Genomic DNA, 22,240 nt, shown 5'->3' with positions numbered 1-22,240 from the left:
AGCCAGGGGGGCCTCGCGACTAAGTTTGAAAACCAGCTCTAAAACATCTACCATCCACCTGGCGTCTTCTGACACTAAAGCCAATGATTTGCGTGTCCGGATTCAAGCCGATGTTATACCGTTCTAGTGTTGTTTTTTTCAGTTTCCAGATGTAATTTATTAGTATATTCAAATTCTAATTGAAAATGTCAACATTTTTCTGAAACTATTACATAGTGATAATTGCTTTTGGACTTCTTCACAAATCCTTAAGTTCTGCAAAATACTCAGTAATACTATAACGAGGATATTAATAACAAAATTACGAAAAAGAAGTAGAAGTAATAGTACTGCTGTTGCATATTATTGATGCTGTCATTTAATTATTTTTGTAACTGTAAAATGCATTGACTTTAAAACGCAATAAATTAATACGTAGATGTAAATATTTCTAGAGCTCATGCCTTCAGTTGTCGAGCGTTATCAGCCAAGCTGTTCGAATATAACGGTAGAATGAGCATGGCCAGTTTTTATCATGCCGGCTCATACGTTCGGATTCTTACGGAATAAATGGCCAAATGTATAAGCAGCTCATTACTAAACATTCTCAGCCCGGTCATTGCTCATGTGGAATTTCCAAGCTTCCTCGTTCCTTTAAGTGTTTTCTCCATTACTCCAGTTTCCTGTCAACGACTTGTATGCTAAACATGGCCTCTCTATAATGACCTCGTGTCAGTTTGTGTATCCTGTGGTGAACAAGAAAGATGGTTTTATTCTGACGCAGGTGTTTCTTGAAATTTTCGATGTGCACGAACCTGCATGATGAAAAGCTAGACAAGGAAGTTGATGAATGGATGGGTTTTGTCCGATTAAACGATTGACGTCACTGAGTATGTGCATTCAAACCGAGTTACCATTTACTGCATATATAAACAACAGCAGTTCGCTTTCATTATATTCGTAGTTCGTACTGAAACTATTTTTAGATTAAATCTAAAACAGTTTAGTAAATACATAAAACTATGTACTAATTTATCCAATGTCCCCAAAACTTACTCAAAACTCTACATAGTGACACGCTGACTTACCACATAACTCATTTTATATATGGCTTGAAAGCTTTCCCCATTTCCCAATCGTTTAAATAAACCCAAAAGAATGGGAGTGATGAATATTTTATATAACGGACAATGATGATTTCAATCTGCTCGCTGCACTTTTTATTAGTTCAAAGCTTTTCTACGACCATCCTGATGATTAAAAATGTTACAGTGGATTGTTCAAACCTAAACTGAATACCTCAACGAGACCATAGGTGATAATATTGATTAAAGTCACTAGATGAATTCATTTAACAGTAAATATGACTTGGGCGTCGCACTTAAAGTGCAGCAGAAGTGTAATAATACTCTCTTGAAAAGAATCCGTTGCACTTATTTTTGTGTGTGTGTCAGTACGTAGACTTCTCAACATGTTCCTCAAGCTTGACTAACGTAACGTATACTTCAACAAAACTGTGTTTACCTGTAAACAACATTTGAATGTGTCACGTATTATCTTTAACTTTGGATTTTAACTCATTCTCCTTTAACCTCAGCATCGCTGCCATTTATTGAGCGCGTTGTATCTCTTGCCGTTTCTTCTGAAAAGACCACTTCATTAGCACACTTTGAAAAAATATACCGTGTAACAACGGCGACACAGCGACCTCTATGGCACACTCGCTAGTTTTCTATATGCGTGCGTGTGAATCACACAACTGCGTGACATCAGTACGACGAACTCTCTCATCTAAATTGCTACCAAATTATTAGCATAGTGGGGGCTGCACAGCCGCTATAAATGTAGAGCCACTCGATAAAGGAGCACAAGTGCACAGACTTGCTGGGATTTGATCCCCCCGGCTGTCTCGAGAGTAGTGGAGGTTTATTTCAACCTTGTGACAATAATGTTTAGGTATTTTAGAAAGCTTTAAATAAGACAAGTAGACAAAAACGATCGTTAAGCAAAACGGAGATTCCATTTTCTGAAGAATATTAGCTGGGTAAGTGTACTTTCTTCTATGATAGTCTTATGTTATTTACTGTCTTAAATGGTCATGAATATGTTTTAAGTGATATCATCATTTGCTTGGAGAAATACACATGTTCAATTTTGGACTGTTGCATGTGCCTCACACCGCCTCATCAAACTTTCTTTATGTTTCCCTTCAGTGCATGTTTTGACACAGTCGAATGCTTGTATGTTTCTGTCCGCTCTTTTAGTTAATCGATGCAACAGGTGAGTGCCGAGCGCTGTTCGCTCACGGGGGTGCTGAAGTCTGCCTTTCATGTGCCACTTGTCAAATATCTTTAATTCTACGGTTAAAAAGCCTGGTCTTACGTTTATTTTCTCGTCTTGTTGCAGCACAGCTCCTAAGATATGAGGTCCACCTGCCTGATCCTCCTTGCTTTTCTCACTGCTTGCAATCTGACTGTCAATGTGGGCCAGCACGTTGCACAGGAAGAAGACCCCGCCGAGCGAGTACCTATGGATGAAATTCTGCAGAGAGCCGAGAACCTCATCATTCGATCCATTCTCAGGAAAATAGAAGATGACAGTGCTAATGGTATTTAACTTCCAACTTGAAAACTAAATGCTAGAGATTGTATACAGCTGAATAAGATGGGAAGAGGTAGGGCTGCAAATAACTCGTCAATGGTCGCACTTTAGCATTACATAGTTGTCTTAAATAAAACTACGTCGGATTGCGTATTTGCATTTTAATAGTTTTCCCTCGCGATGCACGCAGAGTTGTTTTTTTTTTGTTTTTTTTAAAGTTAGTAGAGGCGCATTTTCCATGCAAATATGTTTCACTTCATTATATGCTGATGAGGAATTGCATAGACTTTTCCCACGTTACAATTCTGTAGTCCCCTTATAACTGGAAAAAAGTAAATAGCTGATTACGCTCCTTTCTCGAGCATCGGTAGTTTGAACGCGTTTGTTTTTCCTGCGCTTTATTTGTGGGTTATTAAGTTTTCGAGTCCAGTCAACAACTGCTTTATTTAGTATTTAATTTTTGTCGAATTTCTTCTTTGAGCATTTCAGTTCATGCGTGTTGCGGTAAGCATGCCAATATACTCATTTTCACTCGTTTGGTGAAAAATCTAAGCCGTGACAGACGAGCGCATTGACTCTGTTTATGTTGAAATGTTGCGATCTTCAGAAACACTAACAACTGCTGAAGCGCAGCCTTAGTCTATTTCAGCGGAGGTCGTTTGGATTATTTTTCTGGGGGAACAGTAAACTTTTTCATTCCAGCTTTCGAAATTTTTAAATTTTATTACCTGTCTTATTAAAAGATGCAATAAACGCGAATTTAAGCTAGTCGGTTTCAGAGAAATACTGAGGAGGGTGGAATAATTCTTATTTAGTTATTCTCTTTTCTAAGAAAAAAAAGTCAGCTTTAGAAGTCAATAAACGGACACAAGAAAAGCAGGCGATTAGGCGAACGTGCTGGAACGCAGCTTTGCGCGGTTTGTCACGACAATGTCTTGGATGTCCTGTTACAACTGAGTATTCGAAGTCCCATTGTGCAATGCAAATGTGAAAGTGTTGCTCTTGAACTAGTGTATCATATGCGCTTCATTTCCTTTTTAAGGCAGCTAGAGATGAGCTGTGAAAAGCTGCTGATCGTGAACGCACAACGGCGCAGGGATTAGAGCTGCTGTCTCACAGCTTCGGTGTTTGCGTTTTGAATCGTGGGGTTTCTGAAGGTAGTTTCCTTATCCCCCCAAACCACGCGTTTTAGGTCAATCAACCACCGTATTCGTGTAGAATTGATGCCCCGTCCAGGATTGGTTCCTGCTTTACTTCAATGTACTACAAACTGGCTCTCTAACTTGGTATTGATTGGTTCACATATTTTAAATATCCCTTATAATGCAGAATTTAATTTTACAAACAGAGCGCAGCAAAATAAAAAAAATAATAATAACTAATTGCTGGTTTCAGCACAATTTACACAAGTGTCAGAAAATAATACTTTTCATCTTTAAGATCGTCCGAGGCCATAATCACCGATTGTCCAGCAGGGACCACTTCAACTGGCGTGCTGCATTTAAAGTGTTGCTGGTGGGTGGCTGCTGCTGCCAGTGCATATCAAGTGTTCACCTGAGCGGTCTGTAATATGCTATTTAAAATAAAAAAAAATCATTCCCAGAATGTATCATTGATTAGTTATGCAGTTTCTAATACGACTACAATTATCATTATACTATTAATTAAATCATCTATTATTACGACCTTTACGAGATGGCTCCTGTTTTTTTGCCAGGCTGTCAGGAAACGACTCAGCCCCCGGGACCATGAACTGAATTAAACGTTTTCGAAACGGACTTAATAATAAGAAGAAAAAGAATAAGATAACAATGGGAGCACGGCTTTCTTAGGTCTCCTGAATCGTATCTTCGAATTATGGTCTGTGCGCTTTTTCCGTGTCCACACGTATTGATCGCTTTCCTTCTGCATTCTAATAACAACAACATTTTATATAGCACATTTTCATACAAAAAATGTAGCTCAAATTGCTTTACATAATGAAGAATAGAAAAATAAAAGACACAGTAAGAAAAATAAGTCAACATTAATTATAAGAGTAAGGAAGGTCCAATGGCCAGGGAGGACAGAAAAAACAAACAAACAAAAAAAAAACTCCAGACGGCTGGAGAAAAAAATAAAATCTGTAGGGATTCCAGACCATGAGACCGCCCAGTCCCCAGTCCTCTTTGTATTTAGGGTTCTCACGGAAGGACTTGATGATGATGGTCACGTAGATTTCTGACTTTAGTCCTTCAATGTAGGAACATCATGATGCTTTGAGTAGGTGGTGGTGGCGAAAGAAACCTGAAAAAGAAGCAGAAGAGACAGTAGATGTTAGTACAGATTTTAGAGCCAACATGAATAGTTATTATAATGAATTAAATATACACAGAGTATCAGGATTAAATTAAAGTGAAGTTATGAGAAGGCCATATTAAAGTAATGTGTTTTCAGCAGTGTTTTAAAGTGCTTTACTGTATTAGCCTGGCGAATTCCAATTGGAAGGCTAATCTAGACTTTAGGTGCATAACTGGTGTAATGGTGTACAAGATAGGGCGACCGAACAGAAAAGGACCATCCACAAGGAAATTCAAGAAAAAAAATATGATTAAATCCGTAACAGGATTTATAAATAACCATTCCTAGATGATAAGTGATGTGTGAAAACCAAATGGCTTTATGATTTTAAAAGGACTTTTCTTTCTTTAATAACACACGGTTTTCTTGATCTGTTAGTATCCTGCTAATTAGCCGACATTCGGTTTTGTCCAAACATCTTTACTAAGTCTAATGAACATTTACGGCTGACGTCTTCATCCAAGGCTACTTACAATATGAGCTTCAGTTAATTACATTTCTTTTGTCCATTTGGAGCACATGCGACAAGCGAAGTGTCTTGCTCATGGTCACACGCTATCAGCAGCAGGATTTACACCCACAACTTCAGGGATTGGAGTCCATAGTCTTAACCACTACGGCACATCATGAACACATTTTATATGCAGAATGGCCTTCCCCGAACAAATGGTTCGTTATCAGCAACTGTTCTAAAACCAACCACACGAGTCAGTAAAATTCCATTAAGGAACCGTTATTTTACGAGTGGTATTCGCTCTAAATCACTCGAGATGTCTGAGTGGCAATCGGAGTGTAAATGTTCTCCTTGTTCTCCCTGCCTTGCGCCCATAGCTGTAACAGGAGCAGGTTTTGCCACCGTGCGAACGCGTGTCTGGGCTCCAGTAATCGCGTTAGTTAATAAGGTAATCATCGTCATAGCTACAATGGTAACCGATGGCTCTATACACGTTCTCTTAGAGTCAGCTTTAGCTTTTTCATTTATTTGCTGATATGGGGCACCAGTATATTGCTCTGGTAAAAGGAAGTGCCGAAGTAAGCGTATCGTTGGTAAGACTGACATCCCGTCTGCTGTTTGGTGTCAGGCCCTCATCACCTTGCAATGGTTAGAGAAGTTTCACTGAGGACAATGATAACACCTCGAAAGTTGAAACCAGCGCTTCTAGTTTCCGAAAACGAGTAGGATGTATTTCCTTTACAGTGGCACTCCAAAGATTTCAAAGAATTTGGGAGCAATTTGACTTCTTTGCACTTCTAATTGCTTTTCACGTCGAATTTATATTCTCGTGATAAGCGAAGTTGAGAGATTTTCGTCCAATCTTTGTAAAATGTTCAATATGAGAAAGTTATTTGGCTTTTAACCGCGCGTTGCTTGAGTACAAGTTATCGCGTATCCTATTTGAAAAGCGTAAAAGCAGGATCGTTTTAAATTAGTCTTATTACAGCAGCAAACACAATTACAATGGCAAGCAGCTGTAAAGTTTACATGACAAGGGTATTAAGAGCGTTAATTCTGTCCGTGAAAGTATGTCTTCTACTTTGTATTTAGTGCACCACCACTCTCTCCGTGTTCGTATCCCAGCTATTCCGGGCAGAGTAAGGGGCTGTTGGAGCCTAGAAGTCACCGGGCGATGGGCAGGAACAACCCCTGGATAGGCCACCAGGCCATCGCAGATTTGGTTTAGTAAAAAGAGTTTTGTGATCACTAAAACGCGAATAAAAGATAAAGGTGAAATGCGGCGGACGTAATTGTACACATTTTATACTCAAGAGATCGATATAGTGACGTCACACGTGATTCGGCCGATTGCTTTTTTAGTTGGCTTAAAGTAAGGATGGAAGGCCACTTCTCAGTTATAATTACGACAAGAAACGGGAGTCATGATCAAAGTTGACAAAACGTTAATTCGTTTTTAAATCCATTTATTCCCTGAAGCCAGAATTTCAGGGCCGGTGCTCATTCTAGTCGCATCGGGAACTATGCAGTCCAGGTCACTTCGACAGTCCATCAGCCCCTGGAGAAGGGTCCCGCGAGACAAGGTAGAAGAGACAAACTCATTTGCTCGGTAGTCATTTTTATCCTTTTGCAATCGGCAAGCCTAAACCTTCTGCAAAATACGCATTTCTAAAAAATGGAAACACGGGGAGAGCGCTTTCATATATTGGGTCAAAATCATCAAAATCATAGATAACGGCTACACAGAAGTTTATAGATAACCGAGTAGTACTGATAACAATCAGAATTACAAGCTGAAAATGATTCCTCTGAGCCGAACTCTTTAATACCACTACTGGGTTGTGTTGTTCCTTGGAGAACCATTGCTTGTCAAAAAACCGTTTTATTTCGTTAAGGGTTCTTTGCCTATGAAGTTTGTTCTTGAGGCTTTGGAGAGCTTCATGATATGGATAAAGTAGTTTTTAATGTAGAGTATAGGCGAACTCGTCAGATACTGAAAGATAAAGAAAACTTGTGATTGTTTGTATAGTGTATGCAGTAAGAGCCCTATTCAGTGATGAGCCTGTTGGCACATTTATCCCTCCATGTTCTTAACCCTGCTATGCAAGACAGGGCAGGGCAGCTGAAGCCTATCCCACCAATCATTGGGAGTAAAGTGGGAACAACACGTGGACAGACAAACACACACATCAGGGGCCAGTTTAACAATGCTGCTTCACCTAACCTGCATGTGTTTGGGTTTGGACTATGGGAGAAAACAGAAGCACTTGAAAGAAACCCACACTGACATGGGGAGAGCATGCAAATGCCATACAAGAGACAAGCCAGGACACAAACCCTGGTCTCCTTGTTTTACAAATCTATTATCAAATATGGCTATTTATGGAACCTGTTACAGATCTAAATAACCAAAAGTTCATTTTGGAAACTTGATGTAGGTTGTTCTTTAGCCAAACAAAATACATTTCTCTTATGGTATTGCTCTGAAGAACCACTCTGGCACCTTTAGCAAGTCTAAAGTGGATTAAGTGTGTGTGTGTTGTAGTCTGACGTTGCAGACCCTTTTTTATGTGGAGTCTGCATGAGCTTTTTCTGTAGGCACTCGTTTTTTTCTTCAAAAGATATACATGTTAGCTTAATATTTATATATACACAGTGGCCCATTATGAGTGAGGGTAGCACCCCACCCAGAACAGGTAATAGGGCAACTCTGAATTGTATAAGTGAACAATAGATGGAAACAGAACACTTTTCCTAATGTTAAAATCAGTATCTTCCATTGCTCTTTTCTTATTGTTTTGTTTTAGAACAGGAATTGCTTGCAAAGAGGCAACATCCTGGCAAAAGGTTCCAAGATACATTTGAAAAAAGGCAACATCCAGGAAAGAGAGATGAAGAAGAAAATGAGGATGACCTAACATATATGGATTTCCCAAAAAGGCCGCATCCTTTAAAGAAGGAGGAGGAAGAGGAGGATTACTCGGAATTTCAAAAGCGACAGCATCCAGGCAAGCGTGATGAGGAGGCTGACACCTCCATGGACCTGCAGAAGAGACAGCACCCAGGCAGACGTGCCCTGTGGGAGCAGTACTCTGATATACCCGGCACCCAAGCAGCTTACCTGCATGAGCTCTCGAGACGACAGCACCCTGGCAGGAGATTTGTAGGGTTTGTTAAGAGACAACACCCCGGTAAGAGGAGTCTGGACCGTGAGGATCAGGATGTTAGCGAACTTCAAGATGTGGACAAGCGTCAGCACCCTGGAAAGCGCACCATGGACTTAGACAGCCCAGATTACAACAGCAGCCCACCCTGTGATATCCAAGAACTGACTGGCTGCAGTAAAGCTAGTTTACTGCTTGAGTTGCTAGATAATGTGAACAAGAGCAGGGGTGAAGAGAAAAGGCAACACCCTGGACGAAGGTTTGTTTTTGATGCTGACTTGGCCGAACAAGAATAAGGCTAGATTGATGTAAATTTACAAAAATTATTATTTACTTTTTTATTTATTTCTTCATTGCATCATTTGTTATTAGTTTATTGGTTTTTTTTTTTATTTCCCCTCAGCAGCAAGTCTTCTCCAGTAATTCTTATTTCACTGACAAGTAAACCTCACCAACTTGAGAAGTGGGGAATTGGATACGCTAGCTATAGACAGGATGTTACCCACATCCTTTGGTTTTATTTTTTAGATAATGAATAATAATTTAAGAAGGTGTAGAGCCGCAGCACTCTAGGAGTCTGGCTTTGAACCCCAGCCTAGTAATTGTCTGTGTGGAATTTGCACATTTGTGTCAAAATGGATATTTTCCTTTTTTTTTTTTTCTTCTGCATCCCAAGTGCATGTTAGGTTAACTGGCAGCTCCAAATTAACTCACTATGGGGGAGTGAAGCCTGTGATGGACTACAGCGCCATCCAAATTTAGCTCAGACTGGATATATTTTGAAATTGATCATTTCAAATTGTATAGCTTTAAACAACACTTTTATGACAAGTTCCTATTCTCCTTGAATATGGAAAAATGTGTAGTGCTGTTACCTGCCATATGTTAACTAGGTTTATTTACAGTATTCTCATCTCTACTGCCTCCATTAGTCAACATCTTTGGTCAGGGAATATACCTGTGGTAGAAGTGAAAGGAATGACCTTCATTGTATTCTTAGTTGGACTAAAGGCATACATTAAGGAAATCAGAGCTGAATGAAATACCAATACAGTATATACAGAGAAAATAAACATCCATGGCTGACTAAAATGAAATCAAAGATATATAGTATCCAAATATTTTAGGGTCGAGATCTTAAATCTTCATATACTTTACAGTGCCCTGTTAATGTATTCAGACACCATAAAAAGGTTGCTGGATTCCAAACGATATCTTACATATTCTGTTCTATTCCTTTTTTAATTGCAAACCCACATGCTTGAGAAGAAATTTTAAATAGACAAAATGACTCATTAGATGTTTTTTGATATCCGTTAGATATGGTAGAAAAACATCAGAGACATCATAGACACTGATCTCAGAAGAAGAAAGACATCTTTTGCCACCTTGTCAGTTTTAGGTCTTTTGGGATTGGGGTCTACCAGCTTTGCACACTGGTCACAAGTGATTTTTGCCAATTACTCTTGGCACATTTGCAAAATGTTTATTCAAAGTTCTAGGACTGTACTCATGGGAATCCATTTTGAAGTTGTGCCAGTTCTTTTCAAAGAGGTTCAGAGTTTAACTGAACAACTCAAGGACATTTACCTTTTAATTTGCCCTGTTGTTTTCCATTCTTTGAAGTCATGTCATGCTGAAAGGCACATTTTCTTCTAAGTATACGTTTTTTCGTAGATTGTATATGTAACAAGCCCCTGGTGTCACTTAATCTACTTTTCTTTCAAACTTGCCTAAAACATAAACATCAAGAGCAATCAGGTATGAATGGCAAGTGAGAAATGATGAAGAATGTCTATTTGAAAAAAAATAGAAGAAATATGAATATGGACAAAATGACTGCTGAGACACACAGGAACCATGATGGTGCAAAGCAGATGTAGAAATGTTAGTTGAGAAAAAAAATAGTGGCAGAAAGTGACAGGGCGATCAATAAAGAAGCAAGAAGAAATAATGGAGAAGCAGTTGTGAGAGTGCAAGAAGTCAACAGACAAGAGTTTGTAAGTGAGCTGCATACTATAGAAGGAATGAGAAATACACTCAGGATTACAAAGGAGACTCCAAATGAAAGACAGGATGGAGTAGGTGTGAATTGCTTGAAAAAGCTAAAGGGAACATCATGATTACTACTGGTACATGTTTAGAATGCATAGAGAAGATGCTGAATGAGATGAAAGAATGGGACAATGATGTTCATTGTGAGAAGGACCAAGTTGTTTCTTTTCAAATGAGGAGACAGCAAAAGTACTAAAAAAGATGAAGACTGGTAAAGCAGCTGGTCTAACTGATTTGGTGTTGGTAATGTTAAAGGCTATGGAAGGTCCTGGAATTGCTTGGATGATAGACCTGAGCATGATTATTCTGTGGGTTTCAGAAAATAGGAAAGGAAGTGTCTTCATTCCAGCATACAAAGGAGAGGATATCTCATTGAATTGTGTGTCATATTGAGTAACCAGGTCTTTGGAGAAGTTACCAAAGGTGGCTGTGTGAAGTGCTAGAGACGAGACTCAGGGAAAAAGGTCAAAGTTAATTAAATGTAGTTTGGGTTCATGCCTGAGAAGAGTATGACAAATGTGAAACTTGTCAGCAAGTGCAGGAAAATAATACGTTCTGCACTTGTACACCTGGAGAAAGCTTTTGACAGGGTGCCATGAGAGTCTGACATAGATGAATGATTAGTATGTGCAATCATGTCAATGTAAGAAGAAACATGAATGATAGCAAAGACGAAGGGGAGTACATTTTGGAAGGGATGGGCGAATGTGGGTGTGGCATATAGAGTACAGGTGTTGGGAGAAACTCCAACCAATGTATGGGTTGTAAGACATGGATACATGCAAGATGCATTGGCATGGAGGCCACTCTGTGATATTTTTTGCAAAACTTATGTGAGGAGGTACAGAATGCTGATGGACTAAGAGTAAATTTAGATACTGGCAATGGAGATGTTTTGGAGAAAGTGGGAACGTTCTGCTACTTAGGTGTCATGTTAAGTGCTGATAGAGGTGCAGAAAGAGTGGTAAAAGTTTAGGTCCCATCTTTTTGACTATTAAAGGACCCTCTCTGACACTGAAAAGAAACATTTTATGAAAGCTGTGAGGGGAGTAGTATGCTCAGTAGGAGTGAGACAAAGCAGATAAATGTGGACCATAAAGTAAACCTGGAACATCAGAGACAAGAATGATCAGATGATGTTACAGTGTGAGAGGAAGATGAATATTGACTTAAGAGAAAGGCAAAAGGTGTGGTGCTGAGAAGAAATGAACTAAGGTATAACAAAAGGCAGAGTAAAGAGGTGCACTGAGATGGAGGTAGAGGCACAGAGGGAGGCCAAAAAGGAGGAGGATAAAGGTGGTTTTTGGATGATATAAAAATATATATTTATCCCCAAAGGATGGCAAGGATTGCAAAGAGTGAAGGATAAAGATTTGGGAATCAACCAGCTAACCTGCATAGCCTTTAAACCAATGATGATAACAGTAGTGATTATAATGGCAAAGATGTCTCCATCATGTCTAAAAACCTGCTGAGATACTGCTGACAAGAAACATCTCCTAAGCATTAAATTGTCACCATTATTTGTCACTGATAGAAATTTCTTGGGTCATGGGCGATATTAGCTTTGCACCACACATAGTAATTTGAATTTAGACCAAAAATGTTAAGCTGTTTAAGCTAGGCCTTGCATGTCCACGAGACATATAGCTAGTACACACTCGTGCTTTCAGGCAAACTCCAGGTATGGGCTTCCTTTTGAGGAGCTTTGTCATTTTTTCACCATTCCATAGAGTCCAAGGTTGTACAGAACTCTTGATATTGATGACTGATCTATCTTCACAATGCTCAACTACTGCATGTCTTTCTCGACTATTGTTCACCTCTCAGTGGACTCTTTTACGAGTCACCTTTTCTGGATGCCATGTTTTGACAGATTCTAGGCAGTGTCTATTTTTTTGCATTTGGTATACCGTACTAATCCACAAGTGGAAATTGTCTTTTCACATGATCTCTGGAGGTCGGAGTGCAGGGTCAGCCATTGTAAAGCGCCCCTGGATACTAGGCTTTCATTTCTTGATAAATGTGCCGAACATGCTCAGTGGGAGTCCAGAACACTTTCGTCTAGTTTATATTTTTTTCCTTAGAGTACATTTTTCTCATTTAATTTATCACTTCCTTAGAATTCTTGTTAGTCTTTACTTTCATACCTTCCATTTAGATTTATCAGTAGCCAATGATTCCTTAACAGAGTAGAAGTTTCATTCATAAACCTCTGTAGTGCGATGGCAGACACCCATGGTAAAACAAAGCAACATCATTGGAGCAACCAGAACACAGTGGTCAGACTACATAGGTGAGCAGTGCTATTTAGCTTTTGACTTCAAAATGTCTGCTGTGAAACAAATTTGTAGTTTCTCTTCAAGTATACAAGTGTTCAATAAAAATACTGAAAGGAAGAAGATGACTAAAAACCATTAAAAACCCAACAACGTTTGAAAACTTTTAAAGGGAATGAATGCTTTAGCAAGGCACAGTTTATACTTTAAATGATTTAATATGATAAGCTTTGATTAAAGTATTTCCTGAAGAAGGAAATGTAGTAGTAGTTTTATGTTTTTTTTCTGTATGAACAAAGAGAGTGTGAAAGACGGAGTGCGCACTGGGACACTCAGTACGTCAGGACATCAAGTAAACTATACTGAGTTATCCCAAATATACTCGATTATACTATGTGACAAAAATGAAAGTCCTTTGGGCCACAGCACAACTAGATGAGAGCAGACACCTCTGGAGTCTTTCCTTCTGGAGTACCCAGGGAAATGTCTGAAGTAGGATTCTTTATTATGGGATGTACAAACTAGAACTGAATCTTTTGCCAGCAGAACAGTTTTCATAGTCTTGTGACTGGTGATATGGCTGGAAGGACACAACCATTCTGTCCACCTTGAAGTTTCTGAGTGTTATTAGCCATCTATTCTATGGTTTCAATGACCTGATGGTTTTCTCCATGTGTTATTCATATGTAGAATGAGGAACAGTAGTCAAAATATCTGAAGGTCTTATATATCTTTATTAACCGCACTTCCAGAATCAGTTTGACTGGACCAAGTGGGTCAAACAGTAATAACATGAACTGCTAGTCTATGGAAGTCTAAAATTCATAAGTGATCCTTTTTAACTCGTACTTCAATTGCTTTAACCACTGAAATATCATATCAGCAATTCATATAACCTGATGTTCTTCATATATTCCATCCCCCCATCCATTATCCAACCTGCTATATCCTAACTACAGGGTCATGAGGGTCTGCTGGAGCCAATCCCAGCCAACACTGGAAACAAACCCTGGACAGGGTGCCAGCCCACCGCAGGGCACGCACACACACACACACACACACACACACACACACACCAAGCACACACTAGGGACAATTTAGGATCGCCAATGCACCTAACCTGCATGTCTTTGGACTGTGGGAGGAAACCCATGCAGACACGGGGAGAACATACAAACTCCACACAGGGAGGACCCAGGAAGTGAACCCAGGTCTTCTTCATATATTCATATACAGTATATATATATATATATATATATATATATATATATATATATATATATATATATATATATATATATATATATATATATAATAGCTTAAATTCAGATTTATCAACACATGTACCTCATGTGTAAAGCACTGACTGCATATTTGAGCTTTGACCTTTTATGCCTAATTACTGCAAAAATGTACCATCCCTCAAAATCAAAGTGTCCTGTATAATGAACCGATGTCTCATTTGCAGTTTGCTCCTACTGTAGTTTTACCAGGATATGCTATGGCTGCCTTGTTCTATGTTTTATTAAACAAAAAACTAGAATGCTTCTAATGGCATTCTGCTTACATTAATTAGAAGTAATCATGATAATTTATAACTCAGATGGGTACAAATTGTATGGAGTAAGGAGAATATGCATTTTCAGATAATTAGAACATTAGAAAAATTGCAACGAGAACAGGCCAATAGCCTAAACAAGCTCATCCACCCTATTCACCTGGATAATCCAAAATAACAGAAGAATTGCATCTAATATTGCTAAGGTTGCACAGCAAAGAATAGATGAACTAATAAAAATATGTATATGATGTGATTATGTATCCATTTATGTATTTTCTGAGTTTGTTTATTTTAATAAATTGATGCAGTTAGACATCAGCAGGTCAAACATATGACACACCTATTCATGCACACTTATTTAGACCATTAAGTGTAGAGTAGCCAGTCAGCCTTGTGTATCTGCAGAAACTGAAGTCAGATAAAACCCACACAGACAAAAGCTACACATGTAAACTTCACACAGGTAGTGACCGGGCTGGGACTTAAATTCATTTGCCTGTGCAGATCTTGTTTAATAGTTTGTCAGGCTTTCCTAAGAACTGTAAATTCACTCAGCACACTAGTCTTTGATTTCCATTGTGTCATTGGAATATAACTCAAACTTTTTTTCACACAGCTAGTTTTAATTGTACATATATCTTCCTGATTTTCCAGTTTCAATAGAGATTTGTACTTCTCAAGGTGTTTGAATTCTCCAGATAAAGAATATAATGTGGCCTTTAAAAAACTCAAGACAATGTTCAGATGTAAAGCCAATTATAGCAACAGCTGTAAAACAAATAATTTACTACCTGTTATCATGTTATCATTTATTCTGTGTTATCCTTGTCATCTCTTGTACATGAAATGCTAATATTGTGATGTATATATATATAAATATATATACAGTATATATAAAATAATATTATTCCTGAGCAAAATAAAGTTGGTGCCAGAATTATTTTTCTACATAAAATTACTTATATGGTGTAAAAGCTGATTCTGTAAAGATTATTTTAATTGACTTCTCTCCTTTGTAAATGATAGCTAAGAGATATTGGAATAACTATGAAATAAATGTTAATGTAGCGCAATACATGCAGCAAGTGTCAGGCTTTAAGTTGCACTTTAATATTTTAAATGTATTTTTAAAACAAGTGCCTATTTTAATATTTAGAAAACATACACGCCCATGGTGGTGTTTAGTTACGAAAAATGTTCTGCACTAGCCTACAATTATGTACAGCAGTGAAATTAAGAGAAGTACCATGACTTTGTAGAATTTTGTAGGATCATGGGATGATGAACCTTTTTTTTTGCAGCCTTCTCCAAACAGGGTCTCTACAAAGAGTATGTGGCTGTTTTCAGTCAATTAGATCACTCCGTATTAGTCTAAAGGCTTTTTGGACATTCAGTAAACACAGCAAAATACTGATAGGTGTCTGTCAGGAATCGATTTCCTTTGAAGAACGAGTAGCCTTACATGATTCAGGGAAGTAAAGGCTATATCATTTTTTTATTCCAGTCATGTTATGTGACAAAATGTCACACTAAAGTAAAATAATAATGAATAATTTGTGGTGTTTTCAAAACAGAGAAGAGGTCACATCATGCATTCTGTATTTTTAGTGTGATATCAATTATAGAAAATGAAGCTGACATGAAGAAAATCCATCCATCCATTTTATACCATTTATCTGGTTCCAGGTCACAAAAATGCCCAGACATCCCTTTACTTGCCACCTCCTTCAATGTGTTCCTAGGCCAGCTGAGACATGGTGTCCTAGGTCTGCCCCAAGGTCTTGTACTGGTTGGATATGCCAAACAACTATCAGAGGGAGGCATCCAGGAGGCATTCTAATTATCTGCCCGGGCCACCTCAACTCGCTCCTTTAAATTCTGCGGCGCAGCAGCTCTACTTTCACATCTTCCCAAAGGCAAAGCCCAGGCAATCTATGAAGGAAACACATTTCTGCTGCTTGTATCTATGATCTTGTTCTTTCGGTCACCAGTCAATTCTTTTGACCAAAGGTGAGGGAAGAAGCATAGACACACCAGTAAATTGAGAGCTTTGCCCTTTGGCTCCACTTTGTCTTCACCATAATTAACATCCTCATAACTGCAGACGCTGCTCTGATCCACCTGCCAATCACTAGCTCCCTTCTTCTGTCACTTAAGAGCAAGATCCCAAGATACTTCAATTTCTCCACTTAAGGTAGCACTTGCACCTCAGCCTGGAGAGGACAATCCACACATCCCCAAGTGACAACCATAACTTCAGACGTGGAGATGGTTATACTCATCCTGACTGCTTCACACTTGGCTGCAAACCACCAAGTGCAGACCTGAGGTCACCCAATGAAACCAACAGAAGAATATCAACCACAAAAGACAGATGTGCAATCCTGGGGTCACCGAACTGTACTCCTCCACCCCTTCGCTATGCCTGGAAATTCTGCCCATAAAATCTATGAAAGAAAAATATAAGTAATTATTTTAAAGAAGTTTCACTTCACTTTCCACTGACATGTCCTGATGACAGTGATGTTGGCAACAAACAGATGGTTGATCCTGACTTCCAGCAACACTCTACACCTCCTCATGAGGAATTCTAAGGTGCTCCTAGTCCAGTAATGACATATAATCCCTCCAGCATGCCCAAAATGTGTACTTGAATCCTTTCCTGGTTGAGGTGAAGTGCTGTATAGTCAAGTGGGGGATGAATAGACTACTCAGTTGATGTCTTGAGGAAGTCCTCCACTAATAGTGTTTAGAAAATCAGTATCTGCTTGGTCAAGGCTGGGAGTTCTCCTGTTAGCTCAGGCTAATATGAGACTGCCTCTGAGAATCATTGTAATCATTGTAATCCAGAGATTGCATGGTCATGGATCACAATCACCAGACTGCAAATCTGCAAAATGAGATGGCTTGTGGTGCAAGTCCACACCAAACCACCAATGAACTATGCCAGACACTTCCATGATAGAAGGCAGCTGAGGTAGAGAATTTAAACCACATCCCCATACTACCTCTACTGGCTTCTCTCATATGACATAAACAGCAGCCCTGAATCACTTAGCATGTCGTGGCGATACTCCATCTGCACCTACTGCTTTGCTGGCATGAAGTCTCCTCAGCTCTCTGCTTACCTGGGCTGCTGTAATTGTGGGTGGGGGAAACTCTCTCCTATGCTGGTATCAGCAGAAGGATGGGTGGAGGATGCAGTACTCTGAGGTGAGAGTGAGAGTGGGTTAGGGTGGTCAAACCTGCTAAAAATGTTGTTCATCAGGTTTGCTTTCTCCCTGTCTCTCTCGATGGAGGCATCCCGCTTCATGCTGCAGCCAGTGATGATCTTCATCCCATCCCACACTTCCTTCTTGCTGTTATTCTGCAACTTACTACTCAAATTTCATAAACATAAACAAAGTAGAAGAGGTGCAATAGAATTACCAGCAATTCAGAACCTTTGTCCAATCACTTGATTTTTTGCTTCACCACAAGAACCTGATACAATGTTTGCAAAGCTTACTGCTGCAGCTTTTGAGTGGTCACTTTTCTAAACTTGTCTATTTTCACACGTGAGGAAAATTCCATTCTCCATTCATTTTATTTGCAGAAAACAAACCTTTTTCTTTCAAGAAAGTGCCATGATCTCAGATTATCATCATGCAGAGCCATAAGCTACTTCAGTGGGCAGCAAAGATCAGAGTCTGTGGTGGTCAATACCTTAACATTGCAAATAGGGCATCTGCATTTGTTTGCTGTAGACCCTCATTGTCCTTTACGAGATGTTCCAACTCTGTGTGGTAGCTCGGCACCAAGTGATAATCAGTAGACTCTTCAGTACTTTCCTTTAATTAAGCATCTAGAACATAACAGCCTTAGTTTAAATTCCACAACTTAAAACTTCATCATGAACCTTTGTTGGCTGGGCAGTAGTTTGGTACCAGACAGATCTGAAAGCAACCTTCTTTTCAAGCCTCTAATTGTTTATTGAGAGTCCATAGGTAGTATAAAATTCACTGAGAATTCATCACTGAAATTCAGATTAGGATGGCTGGTCCTCGTATTCATAGCCTTTCAAGGTAAAACACCACCAGACAACTCAGAAATTTGTTAGTATACATACATACATACAGTGGATTATAAAGTATTCAGGCCTTTAATTTCTGCACACTTTATTGTGTTGTAAGTTCAATTTGAAATTGATAAGTTGGCCATTCTGCATATCCACCTAAATAACAAAGTGAAAACATGCTTTCAGAAAGGTTTACAAATATATTTAATATCAAAAACTAAATCCATCATTTATATAAGTATTCAGAGCTTTGCTGTGGCACTCTACATTTTGGTCAGGTGCATCTTGTTATGTAACAGTTGACACATATTGTATGCGCTGTGTCTATTTCTGCCCCCTTGTTCCCTTTGGAATATACTCTATCTCTTAGGTATTGAAAATTTTAAGGATGTCTATTTAAGGGAAGAACGGGACCAAACTAAGCCTGTGGGTCCTTGCATAAACACGCTGGTGTATGACATAAGAGAAGGAACTGGCTTCAAAAAACAGAGGCACGCATTTGAAAAAAAAGAGAGGAGAAGGAGCTGGGAGAGGGGATTAAATAGGGAGCAATCCAAAAGGCACGAAAACTCTGTGTGTAGATTGGTCCAGGCGCAAGTGAAAAAGAGTGCTGGCTGACCAGTGAAGGACATCTGTATGCACATAGCTGTCTTTTATTTGTGATGCTTGTATCTTCCACTTGAGGGATGTGAGTTAACACCATTACACCTGGGTAAGGCAGACTTCAGCGTCCAGGAAAGGAATTATCTCTAAACCATTGAGAACGCTCATTTATATTTTAGAGGGGAAATGTGCCAGTGTTGCATTTTACCAGTGCGCTAGATTTAACGGCAAAATACCCAGTAAGATCTAAAAGGGACTGGGGATGTGTATGGGGTGTGTTTGTGATTTATACTTTTATATATTTTTATATTAGGGGGCATCTCCCTATGCTCGCTTTGCTCGCCAACCACCTCAGCCTGCGCTACATGCCAGCCACTTCACGTCTCTGCAACTCGCATATGTGGATTTCACTTTCAACAAACAACCTCTTTTAATTCTCTCGGATACACCTCTTCATTGGGAAGAAACACTACTTTTTCCTGATGGCAACACAAATTAGATGATCTACAAGCCTCCAACTTAAAGTTTAAATCCAAACAATATATTCAATCTCTTTTTGCTGTTCCGTTATTTCACCGAATAATAATTTCTATTTGTTTGTGCTAATGTGGTCTTTACTATCATTTTTTTTGAGACTTTCGAATTATCCATTATCTCTAACCTACTCTGCATGTGTATCATGCCAACGTTTTTGAATTCTTTACGACGTTCTACTTTGTCATCTACTCTTTGTCTTTTATTTCCGGCCCCGGATGTGGTTAAATCTCTTGGCACAAAGACTCGTCTTGCGGGATATAAAAGTATCTCTCTGAAAAAGTCATGTCTCGTCCCAATATTTTTTTTTTATAATAGAGAGATATGTGTGTATATATATATATATATATATATATATATATATATATATATATATATATATATATATATATATATATATATATATATATATATATATATATATATATATATATATATATATTTAAATATATATATGTATATATATGTACTGTATGTGTGTATGTAAGTGTGCTGTGTTGTGTATATTCATTTGCTGTCTGTATGTAGTCATGTTTCTTTTGTCTCATTTACTTTTTCTGCTTTGATGTTTTTCTGCACATTTCATTATAAAGGGGTGAATCATATACATCAGCATTTGTTTACTTGTTCAGTTCAATTTCGTGTATGATTTTCTTAAGGGGAATACTGTATGTATATAATTCTGTTTGGGCTTTTACTTTGTTTAATCGGCTCAATTTAGTCTGGTGGTTTTATTTTTTGTTCATAAAGGACAACTCCATCAAAGGGGATCAAATTAGGGCTGTCCATTTTCTGAACCTGCTAGCATTAGTCTCTAACTAAGAGTGGAAGATTTTTGCGTATGTCAGGCTCCTCATATTGCATTTAGAGGAACATGCTACACAGTTTGCTTTAATTTTTCTTGTGATGTGTCCACCTATGGCAAACTAAATTGGTTGGACAGATTAGAAAGGCACACACCTGTGTTTATAAAGTCACACAACTAACACTGGATGTCAGTGCAAAAATCAAGCCATGGAGTCTAAGGAACTCTCTGTAGGCTTCCATGATTGAATTTTGGTCACACAAAGATTAGGGTGAGGGGATAAACCCATTTCTAAAGCTTTAAGTGTTTCCAGGAGCACAGTGGCATCAATAGTTGTGAAATGGAAGAAGTTTAGAATCATCTAGACTCTTCCTAGAGTTGGTCTTCTGTCAAAACAGCATGACTAGGTGAGAAGGTTCTTCATCTGGTAGGTGTTCACTCTAACAGAGCTTCAGAGGTCCTCTGCAGAGATAGGAGAACCTGCCATCTCGGCTGCACTCCATCAATCAGGAACATATTTGCCAGATAGCACGTCTGCTCATCACCTGGCTAATACCATCCCAATGGTCGCCTATTTTCAGTTTGAAGATTTCCTCTTTAGTGAGCTGTTGGTGGTCAGTTTCAAACCTGCAATCTCCATCTCAGGTGCAAGCACCTTGCAGTGTGAGTTACAGTAAGTGAAGAGCTCCATCCTGATTTCTCTCTATGTGCATCATCACCACTACACATGTGCACAAATGAGTACTCAGATTACAGCAATCCAATTCATGTTCAGAAGGTAGGAGCCTATCGTGGAAGTACAGAACTCAAGATGGTGATACACTCTGGATAGGATACACAGCCACACTCACACTCAGGCTAATTTAGAGTCACCATCCCTCTTCCTTGCATGTGTTTGGGGAATCTGGAAGGAAAAATGGAGTAGTAAGTAAAATCCACGCACCCAGCTACTGGGCATCAGAATAAAACCCAGGACAATAGATCCTTGAGGCAGAAGTGCTAACAATCATGGCTCCATGACCCGCTAGCAAAATATTACATTATATATACAGGAGTGGGAAAAAGTAGGTTTACAGTTTCATATGGAAAAAGAAATGCAGGTTATGATTATTGCAACAGCTTTATTAACTGGTGTGGCGGGCAGATGGGCATGCCTGGAAAGACCGGGAAAGGGATTATATATATAGAGAGAGAGAGAGGACAGTCGCCCTGGTGGTCACGGGAACCGAGCTGGGAAGTTCAACCATATAGGGGCCCATGGCCTCCACCAGGGGCAACGGTGGATCCTAGAGCCCTGGAAGTCAGCACTTCCACCACACCAGGAAGTGCTGGCAGAAGGAAGTCCAGGGTCACCTAGAGTGTTTCCTGGTGTGGTGGAAGTGCCAGCAGAGGTTCAACAAGAAGCACCTGGTGAGCGTAAAAGGGGCCGCCTTCCAACAGTCAAGGAGCGAGAGTCTGAAGGAAGAGGACAAGGCTTCGGAGTGAGAAGAGAAGGCGGTCCAAAGTGGACCAATGGGAGGCCCAAGGAAAGGGTGTTTGGTGCTGGAGCACTGTGTGCTATGTGGGACTTTGACAACTTGGAAATAAACTGTGTGTGGTGAACTTAAGAATGGTGTCTGTCTGTCTGTGGTCGGACGGGCACTCACACCGGATAGTTTTTTTTAGCTTTATTAAATCAAAAGAAAGTCACAATCTCATAAGTGCTTTATTACTTAAAAGATATATAACTCCTTGGACTTACCTATATGTTCAGCTACATAAATTCTGCATTAAAAAATGACATTTAGAATTAGTACATTTTAGTTCAT

The 22,240-nt window shown here is 39.1% G+C and overlaps 1 protein-coding gene across 2 annotated transcripts; it reads left to right on the top strand.

The window, feature by feature from the left end:
• Positions 1-1,844: 1,844 nt before the first annotated feature.
• trh (thyrotropin-releasing hormone) lies at positions 1,845-12,381 on the top strand. 2 transcript variants are annotated; one of them, XM_039772199.1, is made up of 3 exons: positions 1,845-2,023; positions 2,391-2,587; positions 8,182-12,381. In XM_039772199.1, exons 2-3 carry the CDS (start codon positions 2,401-2,403, stop codon positions 8,832-8,834), a joined length of 840 nt encoding a protein of 279 aa, XP_039628133.1. In that variant the 5' UTR covers positions 1,845-2,023; positions 2,391-2,400; the 3' UTR covers positions 8,835-12,381. The 2 variants fall into 2 exon arrangements, with proteins under 2 accessions (XP_039628133.1, XP_039628132.1); XM_039772198.1 differs by having other exon boundaries at positions 2,386-2,587.
• Positions 12,382-22,240: the final 9,859 nt, after the last annotated feature.

This window comes from Polypterus senegalus, chromosome 12 (genome assembly GCF_016835505.1).
Source record: "Polypterus senegalus isolate Bchr_013 chromosome 12, ASM1683550v1, whole genome shotgun sequence".
Classification (NCBI taxonomy): domain Eukaryota; kingdom Metazoa; phylum Chordata; class Cladistia; order Polypteriformes; family Polypteridae; genus Polypterus; species Polypterus senegalus.
This window is presented reverse-complemented; position numbering and strand designations above follow the sequence as displayed.